This window comes from Pogoniulus pusillus, chromosome 20 (genome assembly GCF_015220805.1).
Source record: "Pogoniulus pusillus isolate bPogPus1 chromosome 20, bPogPus1.pri, whole genome shotgun sequence".
In the NCBI taxonomy this organism is placed as follows: domain Eukaryota; kingdom Metazoa; phylum Chordata; class Aves; order Piciformes; family Lybiidae; genus Pogoniulus; species Pogoniulus pusillus.
Genome location: NC_087283.1, coordinates 14,422,292 through 14,442,760, shown reverse-complemented (window position 1 = coordinate 14,442,760; position 20,469 = coordinate 14,422,292). Strand labels below are relative to the sequence as shown.

At 35.4% G+C, this 20,469-nt stretch overlaps 1 protein-coding gene across 2 annotated transcripts in view; it reads left to right on the top strand.

The window, feature by feature from the left end:
- ITFG1 (integrin alpha FG-GAP repeat containing 1) overlaps positions 1–20,469 on the top strand; it is a 74,585-nt gene that overhangs the window by 9,654 nt on the left and 44,462 nt on the right. For both annotated transcript variants that reach the window (XM_064160329.1, XM_064160328.1), the window contains exons 6-8: positions 1,305–1,399; positions 13,266–13,336; positions 14,071–14,155. In XM_064160329.1, coding sequence (XP_064016399.1) covers positions 1,305–1,399; positions 13,266–13,336; positions 14,071–14,155 — 251 coding nt within the window. The remainder of the gene's footprint in view (positions 1–1,304; positions 1,400–13,265; positions 13,337–14,070; positions 14,156–20,469) is intronic.

Below are 20,469 nucleotides of genomic sequence, written 5' to 3'. Positions count from 1 at the left end.
TTATCTAGCGTAAATAACATTTAAGTGTGTACGTGGAAACTATACTCTTCTTGGCAATGTGGTTTTGGTCATTAATTTCAACTCGAATTTTATCACCGTTACATTTATTTAAATTGATTGCTTATGGAACAGATTTCAAGTTGACGGAAGTCTTTCTGAACAACTTGAAGTGATTATATATTGAAAAACTATGAAGATAATTTTGAAATTATGGGAAAACAGGAGAGATTTGTTCCATTTTCTTGAAAAAAAAAAATGCTTTCAGTAGCATTAGGATATAAACTTTCTCATTAGACCTCAAAGTAATACTAAGTGCTATACATAACAGCATAAGTAATGGCTTGTACATGGAAAACAAAATATACACTACAGTTGTATAACTTGGCTATCTTCAAAAGTGAATGCACAGTAAAAGCTATAGCAAATCCTTACATTTTTTTCCCTAAAGTGATTCTTTTAAACATTTCTAAGGCTTAGTTATGATCTCTCTGAAGTAATCATCAGCTTTCTTATACTGTTTATTTAATGTTACTGGAATAAACAAAGTCATTCTAGACAGTAGTAATATCACTGAGCTGCTGTTCTATAATGCATATTGAGATTTTTCTGAGTGTATTTACTAAGGGTTCTGAAAGTAACATGTCTGATTCAGTGAGCAGCTATGAGTTTTGAAGGATTTGTAATATTCAGACTGCCTGTTGGGTGGAAGTTCAGTCAGTTTTAGAACGGAAAGCAGCAGGACATTTATATTAATATTTCCTGCTTGAAAATGACATAATTAAGACTGTAGTGTATCATGAGAGTTTAATTCTTGTGTTGATTTCTGTCTTTTTTGAAGTGACTGAAAATAAGTCCATTTGCATGCAGCAGGCATGAGCTGCTTTAACAGCATGTGATTATGTCCTGTTTTGCTCATCTTTATTAGTCCTAAAGTAGATTTCAGAAGTACTGACAATAAAACTGTGTGAGGAAACCAGCACAGACAGTGATCAGCATCTCAAGATTTACAGTTGAAGTCTAGGCATTAATTTTCACTTTGTGGGCAATGATACCTTTCTGTTGCTTAAGGAAGTTAATAAAATCTAACTTTAGTCTCCGTGCAGTAAATTATCCTTCACAGAACCTTTCAAGCAATTGCTTTAGTTACGTAGTATATTGCAAGCTAAGTAGTAATTTTAGCTTAGCATTAGAAGTACATGCCTTCTGTTCAGTTTTATTGAAAGTTTAACTTTTTTAGGAGGTAGATAATGATTAACAATTCCTAAGCACTGACGAAATGTACTGCTTTTTATTCTTGTCTGTAGGAACTTATCATGGCATGCTGCATTGGATACTCAGAGTAAAATGTATATACCACATTCTCATGCATTCATAGATTTAAATAATGACTTCACTGCTGGTAAGTCATAAAAGTGTGAAATACATTCCTAAACATATTTAGCACTTAAGTATACAACCTCATGCATTGCAGTTTCCTTCTAATGTTCTAGAAAATTATATTGATGTAAAAAGTTGGTTTTGGAATGTTATTATTCAGTAATAATGATTTTGCTACTAATGATTTTTTTATTTCAAAATTTTTTAGTATCTACTATTTGAAAGTTCTGAAGTTTTTGAAAATAGCTACCAAAATTAATACTCTAGTAACCAATCAAGTGTTGCTTTCTGTTCTTCACAACGCTATGTGTACTCTAGTATTCAAATTGCAAATTAATCTGAAGCAGGGCTGCATTTTCTTCATCTTGACTCTGAAAATAGTTTCCTGGTTCATTCAGAAGAATGTTTTCAAAGATGGACTTAAAATTTATTTCTTGAAGATTTCAGTATGACTTGATTCTATTTTGTTGTAGTTAATTTTATCACTGATTGAGAGAGCATATGAGACATTATGAATAATCCTATAACCTATTTGTAATTCAGTGCTCACAAATTATTATTGGAGACAACTTTTCCTATAGTAGATAAACTACATTCTTTGGTGTTGGCTTTGTTTTGTTTGGGTGGGTTTTAGGTGAAATATGCAGTGCAAGTTAGCTTTTGATTACTATGATGAATCTATTTATCACTTTCCTGGTCATACCTCCGAGCATGTTTACATACTTCACACACTAAATGAATTCTAAATTGCTTGATTTTCTGCTAGATGTGCAATGTTCATCAATTCATATACATATAGCAGTTTTGGAAAAAGACCTTATTTTCTTTCTTGTTTTCTACCATGGGAATGAGAGCGGAAAGAGTCCATAAATTTAATTAAAATGCTTATAGATGTTGGGGATTAAGTTAATTGCCTTAGCACATAGTCATCCTTTAATATTCAGTTCTGGCACATCACTGCATAAAGCTGTCAAGTGAAAATTCCAGATGGAAAATTAAATATACAGTTGCTTACCATAATCAGTGTCATGTAATAACTAATTGCAGCACACTTAGTTCTACAAATCCTTTGAAATTTTGTTTCAGTGGCATGGGAAGCATAAGGAGCATTCCAGGCAGCATTTTAAGATAATATATTGAAATCCAGGATCACAAGTAGGCAAAAGCTCGAAATCTTAAGTTCCTTACATACATCAATCACAGACTGGCCAACTTTTGCCAGAGTACACAAAGGCTTTTATGACAGCTAACAGCCTAAATATCGTCCAGAGAGCCAGGATCTTTATGTGGGAAGTGCTGGGAGCTGTTACAGATTTTATCTGTATTCATATATCAAGAAGTGAACAGAAGCTTCAATGAAACACTCCCCATAGAAGAATCCTGACTTGAATTTGCCTGTTACACCAAGGCTGCTTCATCTTTGGCTGAAATATGTGTTATGTTACAGCAATCTCAGGAAAATGTAAAGGAAAGTAGTTCCTTCTGAGAAGAAACCTGGAGAAAATATTACCAGAGAACATTTAAAAGTTTTTAGCCTCTAAGATGGGATCAGTGCACCATTTTGCTTTTTTTTCTGTCTCTATGAAAATTGGACCAACTGTCAACAAGACATATGTTGCTAAGACATATCAGATGCACTGATAACATATTGTTTCATGACTGGCATATTACTCCAAGACTGCCTGCTGCCAGAATGAAAAGTCACCAATTGCCTGGTCCTGTCTGCAGATTTATGGCAATTCCCTCACATCAGCTCTAGTAACTCCTCACAAAACAGGCTAGTGGGGAACACAATTCATTTTCACTTGAGTTACTGAGCTGATCCAACTCACCATGCAACTTCAGGATTGTCAGAGTCAATGTAAGCACAGAGAGAAGGTTGACTCCTCTTTTAATAGCAGCAGTTTTCTATCCTGCCTTTAACCAAGCATGAAATTGCACTTTGAGTCTCATTGTGTTCTCACTATGTCTCCTTTCATTTGTGTTAGTCTGCACAGAATTGGTCAAGTGACTCATAGAAGTAGTCATAAAAGCAGCAGCAGCAGCTGATGTAAATGTTAAAAAAAGAAGCAAACAAAAAAAAACCCAACCTGCATGCAACTGTCTATACAGTACTGATAGATAGGCTTTGCAGAAGACAGCTAAATGCTTCTTCAGTTTAGTTCTGGTCCTTGTTAGCTTTATCTGGGGTAGCACAGCCTCAATACGCCAGTGATGAGAGGAATGGAGTCCCTACTGTTATTTCTCAATGGAGTCAGTGGAGTCTGTTACATACTGGTTGGTACAGGTAGAGATAGTGAAGAGGACAGGGCTCTTAGAATTCAGTTTCACTTGTACTACAATTCTTGAGTTGGAGCAGAGCCTTGTTAGGAATAGGTCCTTGTGCTCATTAGAGTCATATGGATTAGGAGAGCAGGGACATAGTCTTGCATGCTGAAATTGTATTGTCCCAAAAACTTAATCATGATATATGATGTTGATGTGGTACTTTTTCACTGAAAAATTCAAAGTATTTACTTATGGGCAATGCTATTACTCATGAATACGAAGGTAAAGTTGTTTCTTAAAATGGTTGTGCTGCTTTTTGTTTAAAAATAAAACCCAACCCCCAGAGTATGCAATCTTTACACGTTGTCCTTTTTGTTTGGTTGGTTTTGTTTGTTTGAGGGGGTGTGGGAGACGTTTGTGGGTAGTTTGTTTTTTGAGGGGAGAGGCAATAATGTTTTTTCCTTTGTATTCTGCAATGTTTTGAGGCTCTCTGTATTCTGTAACGGATGCAGCCAATTCTCTGGTTTTTAGCTGGGCTATTTATGGCAACTTTTATCATTATAAACAGCTTAGCAGACTTAAAGTGTGCTTGACATGAAAAAGGAAGAAATCCTCTCTGTGCAAAATCTTTTTGCTGGTTTATTGCCTAACTCTTTTTCAACCTGCTGATACTAAACTCTCAAAACAGAGCTTTTAATTGGCATGCTTCTCCTGCTCTGGGTAAAATCAAGTTGAATTGTTATATGATTTCATTATATAAGAACATGTTTCTAAAGATGTTTTTAATCTCTAACAATGTTTCATGAAAGGCTAACTGCGTATGGATTTTATAATCCAAAACTCCTCTAACCAAGACAAAGATAATACTAATCTTTCTTGGTGAGAAACAAACTAGGCTGTTTCAAATAGTGCTGCTGCTGCTGGTTTTAGATAAAACATCCTCATATAAAAATCTTTGTTTCTTAGAATGTTTAATTCAATAAGAAATTTTGAGTTAGGCTAGGAATCTTACATAATCCATGAAGAAATCTGCAGTAGAAAACTTTTACCAAAAGGTCTAAATGAGTTTTAGGGGTAAACACGTTTTAAATGTTTTCTGCCTATGTATTAGGCATGTCTTGCTCCAGGAGGGAGTATGAAGTTGACAGAACAGCCAGGATTGGGAGGGATGTCTAGAAATGGTCTGGTCAACCTATCTGTTTTCAGTAGTGTAGTTCTTATGTGCATTGAGATAGACTAAAAGATAGGAGAGGGTAACTGGGCATCTAGTAATACATAGTTGCACTTTTCACTCATTCTTTTTAGCAGGTAGCTTAAAAAAATAATCTTGAAACTATTAATAATTGGCTTGTATAGACAGCCTGGAGCATGACAGTCCAGGGCAGCATTTCTACAGCAGGCTTCTCAAGTAAGAGGCCTGTGTTAAAAATGTAATATCCTCAAACAGAAAAGTTTGCATTATGTGACTTAACTATTTGTAAGGATTTAACTCTTGATTTATAGTGAAGAAGGTAAAAAATAGCTTCTCTTTGCACTCATCTACTCCATTCAAAGTGAAAAGAAACTCGGTCTTTCTCAGAAATGCGTTTCAGATGTGTTGGTCAAGAGATGAAAAGGACTTGAAAAGAGTACCCAGAAATTATGTAGAGACAAGTATCAATACAGGTCATCAGTTTAAAGATAGACAATAGGCAAATGTATTTTGTTTATGCTGTCACAGTGATTTGCACTGCAGTCATCATTTTCAGGTAGATACTTTGGACCAAGCTGCAGTTTAAATTTAGCATGGATCATGGTGATTTTTCTTTTTAGACTGTATCAACATAAGTTCTCATAGGTGTATCAGGAGTACTTTAGATAAAGTTGACATTTTTAGGATAGCAATTATTTTGAAACCTCCTTTTTTTTTTCCTAATTAGTTAACTTGATTGTTCCAATTTTAAACGTCCTAAAGTGTCAGATGTTTGTCTAGAACTAATGCTAAATCAAAATTCTAAGTAAAAATTGTAGTACTTACTGGGGAAAAATAAAGGTTTATTAATAAACAATACAGTTAAAAGTCTTCTACCAACAAATCAGACCATGGTCCTGCAAATACTTGTGAAATGTTCAGATGTATGAGACAAACTGCTTTGGACTCTGAATCATCCTGTAATTTCATACTGTACATCTGTCAATGTACTCTTGAATGCTATGAAAAATAGCTAATGTATCAAATACTCGGTGCCTTATTTGGTTATGTGATTTCCAAGTTTGGAAATGCTGCTTTTACAACCTGTCTTGTGTTGAACACTAGCACATGGTTTGTATAATTGCAGATATTTCTGAAACATCTTATATAATATGAAGGAAAAAACATAAATTTTATTTGGGAAGTGGGAAAATTACTAGTCAGAAACAGCTTGCTATAAGCTAATTACTACTCTCTTGACTAATTTCTGATGGTTAATTTTCTTATGCTGTTTTGCTTTGGAAATGTAGAAATGTAATGTACCAGAACATTTACAATGTGTTTGTTTTATTTTTCATTCCCACTTCTTACTTTAAACCAGTCACTAAAATCACAGGTAATGCTGTTGTAATCATTTAAATCTGGCCTCTGAAGACACTGCAGTGCTTGTTGTCAAACTCTCTGATTATATTTTTTGTGATTTTACTCCTGATGAAAGCTGGTAGCCTCTCTGCATATAATATTATCATCAAACTTTATTTTATGCAATAGACCTGCATTTATTCTCTATTAAAATAATCAAGCACATTATGTTTGCAAACAAATTATCTGGCCTTCAAAAACTGAACTTGAGTGGCATATAAAAACTTACAGGAGTGGAGATGTGTGTATTTGAAGTCAAACTGCTTGTTTTCTGCTTTTGCCCTGTCTCTTATGTTTTTTCCCCAAATATAAATATTCAGTAGTGCTATATCACTGTTTCGTTCCTCTGAACTGTTCTAAGCTCTAATAACAGAGCCCACCTGAGAGTTGACAACAAATAATGGAGGCAAAAAATGTTTCATATAAGATACACAAGGATATGTTTTTGGAGGACCTCAGTCTATGTCTAGCTCAGGTTTTGTCTAGCTTTTGTTATTTTTAGTATTTGCTGGTATCTTATCTCTGATTAAAATTTTTCCATGTGGCATGACCTCGTGTTGCTGCTATTCCTCCATTTGTTCATGCACAGCGTTCAATGCCACAATAAGTTCCTGCTCATGAAATGAATCTAGAGATGCTCAAATTAGCTGCATCTTCTGGTGCTGAGATTGGCCACTGCCACTGTTCTTACTCATAGCGTAACTTACAGAGAGTTAAGGAATGAGTAGAGATCTTTAGGGAAAAGAAATAGCTATTTTAACATAGGATGATGCTAATCTTTTGAGAGAAGTACCTCTGACCTGTGCTATCTACTCACCAGTTTTAATTCTGAAATTACAGTTAGGAAGTTATGTAATTGTATACTAATACAATTATATACACCTGGGAATACTAATATATTTTAATGAGAATCAATAACTTAATATGGGCAAGTAGTAAATTGTTTCTGCCACAGTGTGTTGTTCAGAAAGCATGAATCTGAAAATGACTTCTGAAAGCACTCTTAACACTGAATAATTATCTTCCATTGCTTGAACAATGTTTTTGCTTTTATTCTGAAAACAACATTTTCTGTCAGAAAACTTATTTTTGAAGTGGTTAAAAAACAGGAATAGCCCCACTTGTTCTGCATATTCAGAAGCATTCCTATTCAGTGTAAATCTAATTTAAATGTTTTGCATTTAAGTGATGCTTTTAAATTAACACAGATGGATTTTTTTTCTGTAGTAATTTTTAATAATAAAAGGATATTAGTGCTTAATTATGTTGTTTATAGCTGGTTTTCTTTTGCTTTACTAAATAGTTCCAATGAACACTTATTAAATTTTGATAGGTGCATTTGAAAATGGGTCTGTTGTTATTACTATAATTGCCTCTTTCATTATAGCACATCCTAAAAAAAATCAGACACAAAGTAGCTTCTTTGGCACATGTGAAGTCATATTGCATTGCTTCAGTGTTTCAGAGAAGGAAGTTCCTGGAAGGAGTAGTTGCTTAACTTACTGTTTCATGTAACTAGCACCAAAACTCGTGAGAAGTTAATTGCAAACTCATTAGTGTTGGTACCTGTCATAGCTATATTGTAAAAGCTAAATTGCTATAGTTAGGCTGTAGATGTCTTCTGTTTCCTCTAATGTAGTACTAATGCCAACCTGACAAACCTGAATGATGAATGATAAAGGATTTCTGTACCAAAATGGAAAACTTAGAAATGTAAGCACAAAACCCATTAGGTTTGGTTTTACACTTCCATGTATTAAAGAAGTTGTATCCAACTTCATGGTATAAAATTAGATTAGTGCATACTGCAAGTATTGTACAAGTAGAGTTGTATGAGCAAAACTAAAACAATTGTAAATGACTTGGTAAATTTTGTTTTAAAATAGTTTTCTCTACTGATGGATCAACTTGTAACATAAATAGAAGAAAATGTTGTGATGTCAATAGGGGAAAGTTTTTTTGGGGTTGTTTTTTGTTTTGTTTTGTTTTACTTCATGACATTTAGTAATTTTAATACAGTTAGACCCTTACCAATTCTGTCAACACACTGCAAAGCAGAGGTTTTAAATTCAGCAGATTATTTACGTGAACCAATACAGAGAAGCAGGCATGTTCATATTCAGAGGTAACTTCCTGTTAAAGAATGTGCCCAGACACCTGCTTACATAAACGATAGATATTTTAGGCTGGTTTGTAGTGTGCAAATCTATGTTACCATTGAGTGATACCTTGTGCATTTTGACAATGTTTGAAAATAGAGGCTTTTTTTTTAATAATCTTGATTAACTTAAATATTTGAAGTAAATGTGAAATCAAGCTGTAACTTAATGTTGCTCGTGTCCTAGTGGCTTTTAAAGATGGCCACTGATGCCGAGGGATTTACTTCTAAAATAAAGCCCCCTGACATTAAACAGAAAGGTCAGATCAGCCACTAGTGAAATGCATGCTTCATCTATAAATAGTACTGTCTTTTATAACACTCAAAGTGAAGGAAAATAACAAGGATAATCAGAAGTGATCTTGGAACAGATTTCATAAAGTCAGGTTTTATTGCAATTTCCTAGTAGTCCTAGTAAGAAAAAGTAAGGTTCATAACACTACCAGCTTTGTTTAATAAGATTGCCTGCAGTTTGCTCGCTGGACTGAAGTCTTCTAAGCTCTCTACCTACTTCCACATTCAACTTTTTCTAGTCTTCAGTTACACTTGCTTAACCACTTTCTCACAGGCTGAAGTTGTGGTGGAGCTGGTTTGGTATTTGACAACTTAAGGCAGATTTTTAGTTTGTGACTTAGCACTTGCTTTTGAAACATGAAAGATAGCAAGGTCTCTTTGCTTTCACTATTTTAATTGAAAGATCCACCCAAATTTAGCCACTTGGAAGCAGGTTTTAGAAATACTAATGAGGGTTCTGTTGTTGTTTTGCTTGATTGCTATTACTACTGCCTTTCTAAAACAGCCATCAGTAGTGAAGATACCACAGACAGGGATGATTGAAGCTTTCCCTGCCATTATGGCTCTGGATCCAGTGTTGGGATGCTTAACTGAGGGCAGGTAGAAAAAGCTAGAGATGACACAGAGTAAGAGGGAGTAGAAGTTAGTAGGTGGGGAAGAAATCTAGGCTGATGGTAGGGAATTTAAATGGAGAAAATGATGAGAAAACACTGGAAGAATATCTACATTTGGAGCTTTTAAATGACATTGTAGTTTTATGCTGCTGCAAAGAAATCTTTTGCTTGCTTTGAAATCTGACATTCTTGAACAAAATGAAAAATTACTTGAAAATATGAAGCATTCAGTTTGGCTTCAGTGCAAAAACATGCATGAACATTTGAAACATGCAGTTTCTAAGAAGGTTTAAGTATTGAAGAGAGGATAATTGGCAGTAACATACCAACTGAATTTATTCTGTGTGCTCCAGAATTGGAGGTGGTATTGCTCTACCTGTATTAAGTTGGCCCATGGGAGATCACAGCCTGTGGTATTAACCTAGGAGCAGTGGAGCACTAACTCCTCTGATTCTATTTCTGGAAGATAATCTGCCATCTTTGCCTACCTTTCTATTTTACCAGCAATATTACAACAGCCTTGGAGCTGCCTTCATGTGTTGGTTCCACTCCTTGTATATAACGTTGTAAACCTCAAGTTAGGAAAAGAAAGAGGCAGAGGAGTACATAAGGAAGAAAGGACAAAAACAATTTGTAACTTTCAAGCTGTCTTGGTCATGGGAGGGCATTCGGTGCAAAACAGGCATGTGGCTGAATTTAATATGGCTACTGTAAAGAGACATATTCAGCACTCATCTCTTATATCAAAGACATGTCTGGTAGGTTGCCTACTCTGAAAACATGGCTCTATTTTCTTACTCTCAAAATGAGGAACAAATATTCATATTGAGCTATCTCTATAGCATCTGAACAAAGACAAAATCTGTAAGCACCTCCACATTTTTAACATAGTAAACATTTTAGATGTTTTAAATTATCATCTTTCTATTAGCTCTTTGTAGTTTGATTTGCATTTAATATCCTGATTTATTCCTCCTACACTGCAGATAGCTAAATGTATTCATAAAATCATTATTAAGTTGTGTTACATCTCAGCCATCATGGTTCTCTCATCTTTTTTTTTAATGTTTATTTTAAAGCTACTTTTGATTCTGGTCCTAACATCTGGGATTTTATATGCCTGTTGTTTCTTGCCTTCCAATATTTCAATTCCCTGTGCAGTTCCATTCCTGAATGTTTCTGTACACTTACTGTCAAATCAGATTAATCGAAGAGGGGAAAACAACTAATTTAATGTGCTTCAGACTAAAATGTGAAACAATGGATTTATCAGTGCATAAGAAAAACCCATTTCAAATTTCTCATTCTTTTGCATGCTTTTACAAAATGTGTACATGGGTAACACAGAGTAACCCTATGTAGTTCCTCTACAGGTACTTCACTAATATTTCAGTGGATTCAGAATGGCACTCTCAAAATTAAATTGGTGTATTTTGCGGTTTACTTTGCTCTCCTTTTTGCCCAGACATGTTGAGTGCCTGACTTTGTGTGGCATCTTGTAATTCTGGGATGAACAACAGAGTGTGTTTTTTGAGTTAAGCATGGCTATTATGTTCTCTGAAGAGCTAATAACTGACAAAATTACTCTGTAAAGCTCAAATGAAAACAAGACACATTGCTACTTAGAAAAGTAGTTCAGTTTGTAATGGTGCTTATGTGAATTCCCAATAAGATGTTAAGGTCATTAATTTATCTTTATTCAAAAAGTTCATTTGCAAGGATACTATAGGTGGTACTGCATTTTCCTACTGAAGGAAAGATTTTCTTTTGTCAGCTGAGAAATTGTCATAGCATGCTACATTACTTAGGTTTTAAAATTAAGAATAATAGATGGAACTCCATCACATGTCAGATTAGCCAAGAAGTAGTAGTTTTATTTTTGCTGGTTTTATTTTTAATGAACTTTGCTTTAACCTTAAATAAATTACTTGTATTGAAGGACTTGGTTATAACTCCTATCTGCCTTTTGTATTTGTTTTGTTCCACTCTAAAAGCATAAATGTACCATAAAAGCTCAATGCATTTATTTAACCTAGTAAGAATCAACTGTTAAGAGCTGAATTTCTAGCACAATGCTGGATGAATTATATTGTACATTGGCAGCTCTGTGTCCAATTCTGAGACAGAGTCACGAAACATCTGTAACAGAAATACCTATGGGAATGCTGACTTAATGCTCCTTGCATAGAGAACTGGGCAGAAGGAGGATTGACTTGGCAATTAAAGGCAACAGGTCAGCTCTGCAGTGCATGAAAGTGAGTCAGAGATGCAGTGGGAAAACAGTTACAGTGCCAAAAAAATGCTTCAAGTTAGGCAACTTGGTATATTTGCTAATCAAATGCTTGCTGTGTGCTCTGCACTTAAAGAGCCTGTTGTGGCATAATCTGCTTGCAGCATAGCCCATAACTAGTTGCAAACTGCAGTACAAATTACAGCATAGATACACTACAACCCTACTTAAAATCCTTATTTGAACTTCAGAAACTTTTCAAAGAGTCAGTGGCATTTTTGCCTGTAGAGAAGTGAGCTAAGTTGTCCATTATTCCACATTTCTCTTTTTCCCTGTGAATATGTAAGACTTTTTAATGTTGTTCTGATTGATAGGAACAATATTGCACAAACTTCCCTCTACATGCCAAGTTAAAATTTGAAACTGTATGTCTATTTTCTGAGTTGCATCTATAATATCCTCGGATTGTTGTCATTACTTCTGTCTCTTGTCTTCAAGAAATACTTAAGTATCAATATAATTCATTGCAATGAGGCATGCTATCGTGATTTTCACATGTACACTCTAGAGGAAATTGCCATTTCAAGTTTTCAGGGGAATAAAATTAAATGGTACAACTTTCAGTTTGGGGGAGGTGCAAGAAGAGAAATCTGTAAGCAAAGCTATTGGGTTTTCTGTATGTGTATATAGGGATTGTGCTTTTATGATATGGGTTGGTTTATGGTTTATTTTTTGTTTGGGTTGGTTTTTTTTCCCTTGAATGACAATACCCCTTACAGTGCCATTTGCAATTCCCTGTACATCAGTCCTGCTTATTCAGTAAACCCTCAGGGTAAAGCATTAATATTCCTTTTTTTTATTAACCACTTTGTTTTTTTTCCTGCCTGCAAAGTAGCCATTGTATTCTAACTCAAATAAAGTACATTTTAGATTATGTGGGAGAAGGAAGACAATGAAAAAGTAAACAAGTGCTTAAATCTACGAGAGTAGTTTTTGTAAGATCTGGAATTCTGAATACTGGACTTCATAATTGGTTGGATTTTAGCTTAAACTCCCTTCCCTCTTTTTTTAAGCTCTTCATATAAAGCATTTGCTTCTCATGCTCCTAATTTGGTTGCTTTCCTAAATGACAGTGAATGTGATCCTAGGTAGACATTGTCAGGTAAATCCCCTGAAGCATGCTTATGCACTGTTTTGCTGTTTAAGAGAATTTTAGTGTAAAGGAAGCCTGAAGTACTTCTCCATCTCTTTCTCTCCTTCGGGCAACAGTGTTGCTTAATTCAATGTATTCAAAATAATGGGATGGTTGGTACTTTTCTATTTCTGCTCTAGTTAATTTTTACTTACTAGGATATAACTATGTTATACTTTTTCTAGCCTTAAGATCTGGTTTTATCTTCACTATAAAGAAACTTTTTTCTTTGTATATAACAATCAGTACTTAGTAGCTCATGTGAGGCTAACAATTTATATTAAATAAACTATACAATTGCACTTCAGTGTGGAAGTTGCATTTATACTAAAGAGTATGAGGGGTGAATATAAGTGGAGGGGCTAATTTCTTGCTTAATACAGAAGTGTATATATATATATAAGCATCACTGGAATAGAACATAATAAAATATAAGTAATACATATTTTTAACAGGTTATGTATCTTTACTGAGTCATCATATATTTGTTTTTGTTAAATTATTAAATAATTAATTTCTCTGTACATTTTTTCTTGCAGATTTGTTCCTTACTACATCACCAGATTCATCAAAGACACAAAACATTCAGTTTGAGACATGGATAAATATAGTAAGAGACAAAATCAAAATAACTGTTCTGTTAAAAATCTGATACTCCTTGTTTCATGAATGAGTGAAAGAGATGTCATAATAAATTATGGTTAAAGGTTAAAGATTGACCTGACTGCAGCAACTAGAAAAGTGGGCTTTTGGCTATGAAAGAGGAAATGTTTCAAATGGTTTTGTTCCAGTTGTGATCTAGTTCTCCTATCAACAAGGATCTGGCTTTTCTCTTTTGTCTTTCTGGTGAAATACTGGAATACCATTTTCTGCAGGTCTAGGTTCTAATGATAGACCATTAAAACAAGATATAATGGCAAATTGTTATTTCCTAATTAGAAGGGAAATCAAGCTGGTTTTGAGAGGTGTGTAGCTGTGCTGTAGTTTTATGTATTATAAATATCTATAAAATAACACCTCAATATGTATAAGTGCACATTCATAATCAGTTATGATTTGGATTGTGTTACTGAAGGAACTCAGTCTCTTCCTGACAGGACAGCAAAATGTACAGACAGTTGTCTTAATATCTCTGTTAGTGGATTTCCATAAGATTCCAGGATGGATTAGAAATGAAAAGCTCAGTTACAATTTTCAGAGTGCATTTTTTTTCCCCATAGCTGACATGTCTCTTTGTTAGCTACTTAATTTTTTTATTGACATGTATTTTCCTTGGTTTAAAAGTCAGATTTTATCTCTTGGTCTGCAATTCAGTTTTTCCATCATCCTTGTCCTGTTTGATAGGATGGGAACTTCACCAAAGATTTAGAGAGTAAGAAAAAGCCCAGTGGTGTGGAAGTTGTTGGACAATCTGTGTTTGCAGATTTCGGTGAGTTTTATTTCTTTAAACTACCCTGTGTGTTCCTTTATTTTCATATTTTGGTTAGTTATTCTAAATCAAAGAACGAATAAAGATGTTTAACTGGAAAAGTGTGGGGAGAGTGTTCTTTACTTTTTTTCTTTAAGGTATTGTAAATCTTCAAATATCTGGGAATAATTATTAATTCAACTAAATTCACCTTTGGCTATCCCAGTGTATTCTTCAACACCCGTATCTACTTGTGAGTGCCACACTTAAGGAGTATTTCTTTTAGGTGTGGTATGATACCAGAATGACTTTTTTCAGATGTATTTTGTTTGTCATAATTTTGTTTTTGTCCCTAATCATGTTCAGAAGATACTATAAGAGATAACTTGTGATAAATTCCTCACCTTTACAAACCAAGATAGTGAAAATGTAAATGAGTTAATGAATTGAATAAAGAATGATGAAATGGGGTAAGAACTTACTGGTTGTAACTGAAAATTCCAAAAGACTTTTGTACAGAAGGAAAATTTGCAAGGATTACTGAAGACCTGTATTCTTCTGTTAGAATGTACTTTTCTGGTTAACTGTAGCTTTTCAATGCGTATGTCCTGTTCTGAAGAACAGGAAATATTGGTGTTGTAGTCTGAAAAATAGGGCTTTTTCTGCGTACAAAAACATTTCTCAACCCAAGGGAAAATGCTGCAGGCCAGTTTCTGCTGACAGTATGGAATGTAAATAACTTGTTAAATACATGTTCTGTAAACAGAGTACATTAGGTTTCTTAATTGTGAGGCTTAGTTGTGTATTTGTAAGTGTTGTCAAATGATAGCCTTGTTGCATCATTTTGGTTTAAAATAATTTTAAAAGAAAGTTGTTGTTTTTTTCATTTGGGTCAAATTCTGTGTTAGAGTCCAATTCTCTATGCTGCCACTTAAAAGTATTCTTAAGACTGCTAATAAAGCTGTTAGCTCGCATATAAGTAGAAGGCATCTCTGCTGGGTAGTTAATTACCCTTAGATCCTTAGCCAGCAACTACAGATGGTAAATGAAATAAGGTAAAAGCTAAACAATGCTCTAGGATCTTCTGTCAAATGTTTAAACAGATTTTCTAAAACCTTTGTAAAAATATTTCATAAAATCTTTTAGTGTTCATCTGCAACTGTAAACACATGTATATAGTATCTGAAGAAAAGAGTAGAATGCTATGAGGTTTGCAGTTAAAAAAATGTATTGAGGTTTTTGTAACCATTTTCCAAGCTGTTGTTCAGAATAATATGTCTTAATAGCTACGAAGCAGAAATCTGATTTTGTTTATTTACCTTTTTTTAATGACAGCAATGTGGAAAGCAATCTTCATGTAGGATAATTTTATCTCTGTTAGGTAGCTAATGAACCCAAATGATACATCATCATTCTAGAAATTAATTGTAATTTATGCAACTTTAATAAACTCTGGGATGTCTTTGCAAAGAGAAGTTGGAACTATTCAAATACTGCAGTTAAAATTTTGAACATGTGGACGCATGTGGTACAGGCAAGGTTATGAAAGACAATGGCCAGCATAGTTTAGCTGCAGGGAGCTGCTGTTTTGGAGTTGCATCACTGGTTGTTTGATACTGTGCTCTGCTAATTATCAAGTTCCTAGACAAAATGCTAGAGTGAGGCAATAGTGAAGCAGTCATTCCAGTAAGGAGGAATATAATGGGAGAAAATGGTATGGTTTGCAGTTCGAAATAGTAATTTGACTCTCTGTAAGTGAACCTGAAAGAGGTTTCATTGCAAAACAAATCAAAATAGCACAATGAAAATGTGACATGAGATGCCTTGGAAGATTGCAGTTATGGCTACGTAAGTAGCGTCTGCCCATGTGTAAGCAGAACATCCCGTAGCACTCCCGCTCTGCTCTATGCATGCTGCAAGCATCTTCACTGTTGGCACTGCAGCAGAGCTCCTGCGAGTGAAAACACATTCAAGGTAGTCACAAGCCTGTTACATGGTTACTTCTTTATTGCCTGCCTCTATGTTCTTGAGCTTTTTTTGACATTTTGTGTACCTCACAGCTAATCTCCCAGCCTTCTCATGCACTCTAAACCTCAAAGGACTCCATTATTCTCTGTTTTCATTCATTTAACCTCCTGTATATTAGACTCTGAAATGATGTCAGGTCCAGACTTCAGCTTTGGGAGTATGTCACTTGTGAGACTGCCTTCCTATTTTGTGCACTGTTGCACTTCTGCAGTCCAATATGGTGATTTCTTGATCACAACTACTTAAAAAAAACACCCATTGTTTCAAAAGGTGATGGCCTAACATTAGTTCCTGCTTTCCTAAATTTTATTTGAAGTACCATTTCCAGTCATGAATCATTTTACCTGTCATTTGAAAAAAAAAGGAGCTTTGAATAAGATCCTGGAAAATATCCAAAGGCAAGCTAATTTTGGGTAAGGATTGTCTCTTAAACTAAGGATGCTAAAGAACAGCTATCAAGTAGAAATTTATTTAGCTAACTGGACTTGGAAAAACACAGCAATTAGATGACTCAGGGGAAGGTGTCACAGATGTTGGTGCAATCTTGGCACCAAGTGTTCCCGAAGTACTCAAATATAATAAAGTGTGGGGGTTTTTTCCCTGAAAAAGATATATAAATGCATATTTATATACATAAATCTGTATCTGTAAGGCTTGCTATGTTTCTGTGCATGTTTTAACGGTAAATGTGCAAAAGCAGCGGGGAATATATCAGTATCACAGTATCAACAAGGTTGGAAGAGACCTCACAGATCATCAAGTCCAACCCTTTACCACAATTCTCAAAGCTAGACCATAGCACCAAGTGCCACGTCCAATCTTGCCTTGAACAGCCCCAGGGACGGCAACTCCACCACCTCCCTGGGCAGCCCATTCCAGTGTCCAATGACTCTCTCAGTGAAGAACTTTCTCCTCACCTCAAGCCTAAATTTCCTTTGACGTAGCTTGAGGCTGTGTCCTCTCGTTCTGGTGCTGGCCACCTGAGAGAAGAGAGCAACCTCCCCCTGGCCACAACCACCCCTCAGGTAGTTGTAGACAGCAATAAGGTCACCCCTGAGCCTCCTCCAGGCTAAACAATCCCAGCTCCCTCAGCCTCTCCTCGTAGGGCTTGTGCTCGAGGCCTCTCACCAGCCTTGTCGCCCTTCTCTGGACACGCTCAAGCAGCTCAACGTCCCTCCTAAACTCAGGGGCCCAGAACTGAACACAGTACTCAAGGTGTGGTCTAACCAGTGCAGAGTACAGGGGCAGAATGACCTCCCTGCTCCTGCTGACCACACCATTCCTGATGCAGGCCAGGATGCCACTGGCTCTCTTGGCCACCTGGGCACACTGCTGGCTCATGTTCAGGCAGGTATCAATCAGCACCCCCAGATCCCTCTCTGTCTGGCTGCTCTCCAGCCACTCCGACCCCAGCCTGTATCTCTGCATGGGGTTGTTGTGGCCAAAGTGCAGCACCCTGCACTTGGAGCTATTGAATGCTATCCCACTGGACTCTGCCCATCTGTCCAGGCAGTCAAGGTCCCGCTGCAGAGCCCTTCTGCCCTCCAACCCAGCCACATCTGCCCCCAGCTTAGTGTCATTTGCAAACTTGCTGATGACTGACTTGATATGTCAGTACATTTGTGGTAACATATGACTTTATATACCAATTGGAACCTCTAAAATCCTCTAAAACTTCACTCCACCCTGTTACATGAGAGCAATGATTTGTACATTAACCTGAACAAAGGATGGGGAATAATTGACAAATATGTACTGCCCTTTTTAAAAATAAATCAGAAATGCTTTGTGACATATTTATTACAAATGGCATTTCAATTGATAAGGTGAGCAGAGCTGGGCACTAGAGAATTCTGCACTTGTTTGGACAATGTGTCAGCCAAATAAGTAAAAGCTCTTCATTATTACTTTTTCTATTCTTCTCATGTCACTATGGTAATTGCAGTGCAGTGGTTGCTATAGCAAAAATGATTAATCCTCCGTTGTTGTTATCTGTGTGCTAGCAGAGCCTTTTTTTAAGATATGTTTGTAGTGTCTTTAGAGAAAATAATAGATACTGGCTGGAATATTGATAAATAATTGTAATTATACAGAGTTTTAATAAATGTCACTTCAAATAGGGGGAAATTCTGTGTTAAAGAATTGTAAGGATTTTAGTGGAATTATTTTTTTCAAGTAACAAGATGAATGTGAACTGTATGTTTGACACACAAACCTACTATTTCCTTGTTGCTTTGAAGAGTAATGAAATATGTTTTTTGAGTAGTGACCCAAAAGTAATTAGCGTACAATATTGTGCAGTTTATACAGTCCATTAATTCATTTTCTATGAGAAATTAATGATATAGCTACTATTCAGCTAGTTCATTCTATTGGTTCAGTTGGGTAAAGGAGATAGATAAATTGTCCTTTGTGATATCTGATCTGAAAATGCAAAAATTTGACTAATCAATTCATGATTTTGCTTAGTTTAGACTAAGAAATTTGTTGCAGCATGCATGTCAAGAACAAAAAATAGCTTTTCAAAATCTAAATTGATCATGTCCTCATTAGTATGCTTACAATAATTACAACACTACTTACTTTCTCAAGATAGCATTTAGCCAGCTCTAGATCTGTTCTTTCTCTTTTTACTCACCATTTATTCTCTTAGCTGCTACTTAGTCTTTAGGTGTTGGTGTTTACTCCTACTATGCGAACTTACTTTTGATAAAGCGTGGATTTGGACTGCTAAATTTCTACATCCACGTCTTTTAGGGACCTGAAATCGCAATTTTCTGATATTTAAAACCCATAATTCTAACTAATAATCCTAAACCAATCTTCTTTGTTCTTCTTTCTACCAAGTAATTGAACTTTTTAATGCATGTTAACTACTTGTATGGGATATGGTAGAAGTTCGCATTTTTCTTGTAGGACATTCTATGTCATTATTGCCAGACATTGTGTTTAAACAGGATAACAGGATGTCTAACCTTTGGGGGTTTTACAGCTATTCACTGCACTGTGCAAAATGCATTTTTGGGAAAGACTTTTGTTTACAACAGCCTTCAGTTATCTTGCTGATGATGATAACTGTAGATGTATTCTTGACTCCCTTCCAAATACAAACATTAATCCGGCTATTTTTTTCTCTATAGGTCTTTATTATGACTGGGATACAGTGAGATTTTTTGTTTCTACATTCGCTTTAAATGGACAAAACAGTTCCAAACCAGTGTCATCTTCCATGGGGAAAATCTATCTTCCCATATTCTGACAGGTCCTTTATGTTGCTGACAAATGCTAGTATCTCCTGAGGGAAAATTTGATGTTGCTCCATATTAATTTTTCTCAAAGAGGCTTGTACATTTTGCATTAGATTGGTTTCTTTCCAATAAGAAAATTAGAGTGTGTGTGCCATTTACACACTCTTTGTTGAATAACTTAATCTCCTCAGGGCTGAATTTTTCTCTGACACTGTTCATGGTTAAATTTTGGGTTGAGAGTTCTTGTTATATTAGTCACACATGTAGCTTTCTTTAATTGGTGTTACCCCTTTCATTTCTTAGCATGAGACAGTTTAATGTTGTATGAGCTTTCTAAATGTGCAACACTAGATAGTTCCAAGCTGTGCAGTAGTTTCTGCCTTAACAGTGAGGTAGTGGAAACTAGTGTTTTTCAGCATGAATGTAAATTTCAGTGCTATTTCTTGTTTAACATTTTATTTCCTGCTTGGATTCCAGTTAGTACATCCAATAGTCTCTGCATTTAGGACAGAAGATCACACCATTGTATCAGATGCAGCCTAGAAGTCTATGTCTGGTTTGCTGCCATGGTGTCTTTAAATGTCTTGGTTGCAGTAGAGATTTGAATATGGATTTTTTGCAAGGCTATGGAGAGACTTAAAAGTCAAAGCTGATTTGGCACAAAGGATAGCATCATAAGTTGTTCTTTAATGTCCACAGAACGCTGAATCATCTTTTAAGGCACTTTCAGTCTGTTTTTTGAAGTTGTAATTCACATTTTCTAAAATCAGCTGACACTGATTCTTTTAATAACAAGTAATTTCCTTTAGTAATTTATTTTCATTATCTTTGTCATGTCCCAGTCATTGAACACCTCAGGTCAGAAAGTGACAAAAGACTTCTATTAATTTTATTACTTGAGAAGATAAATTTAAGATGATTGGCTTTGAAACAAACCTTTCTTTTGTTTGAACATCAGCTCTGTTGTACTGATTGTAGTCTTCCTTGCCTGCCTGAGAAGGGTAGTATTCTGAGCACTATCACAACAGAGCTTTCCTCCTTTTCTTACTGCTTTTCAGA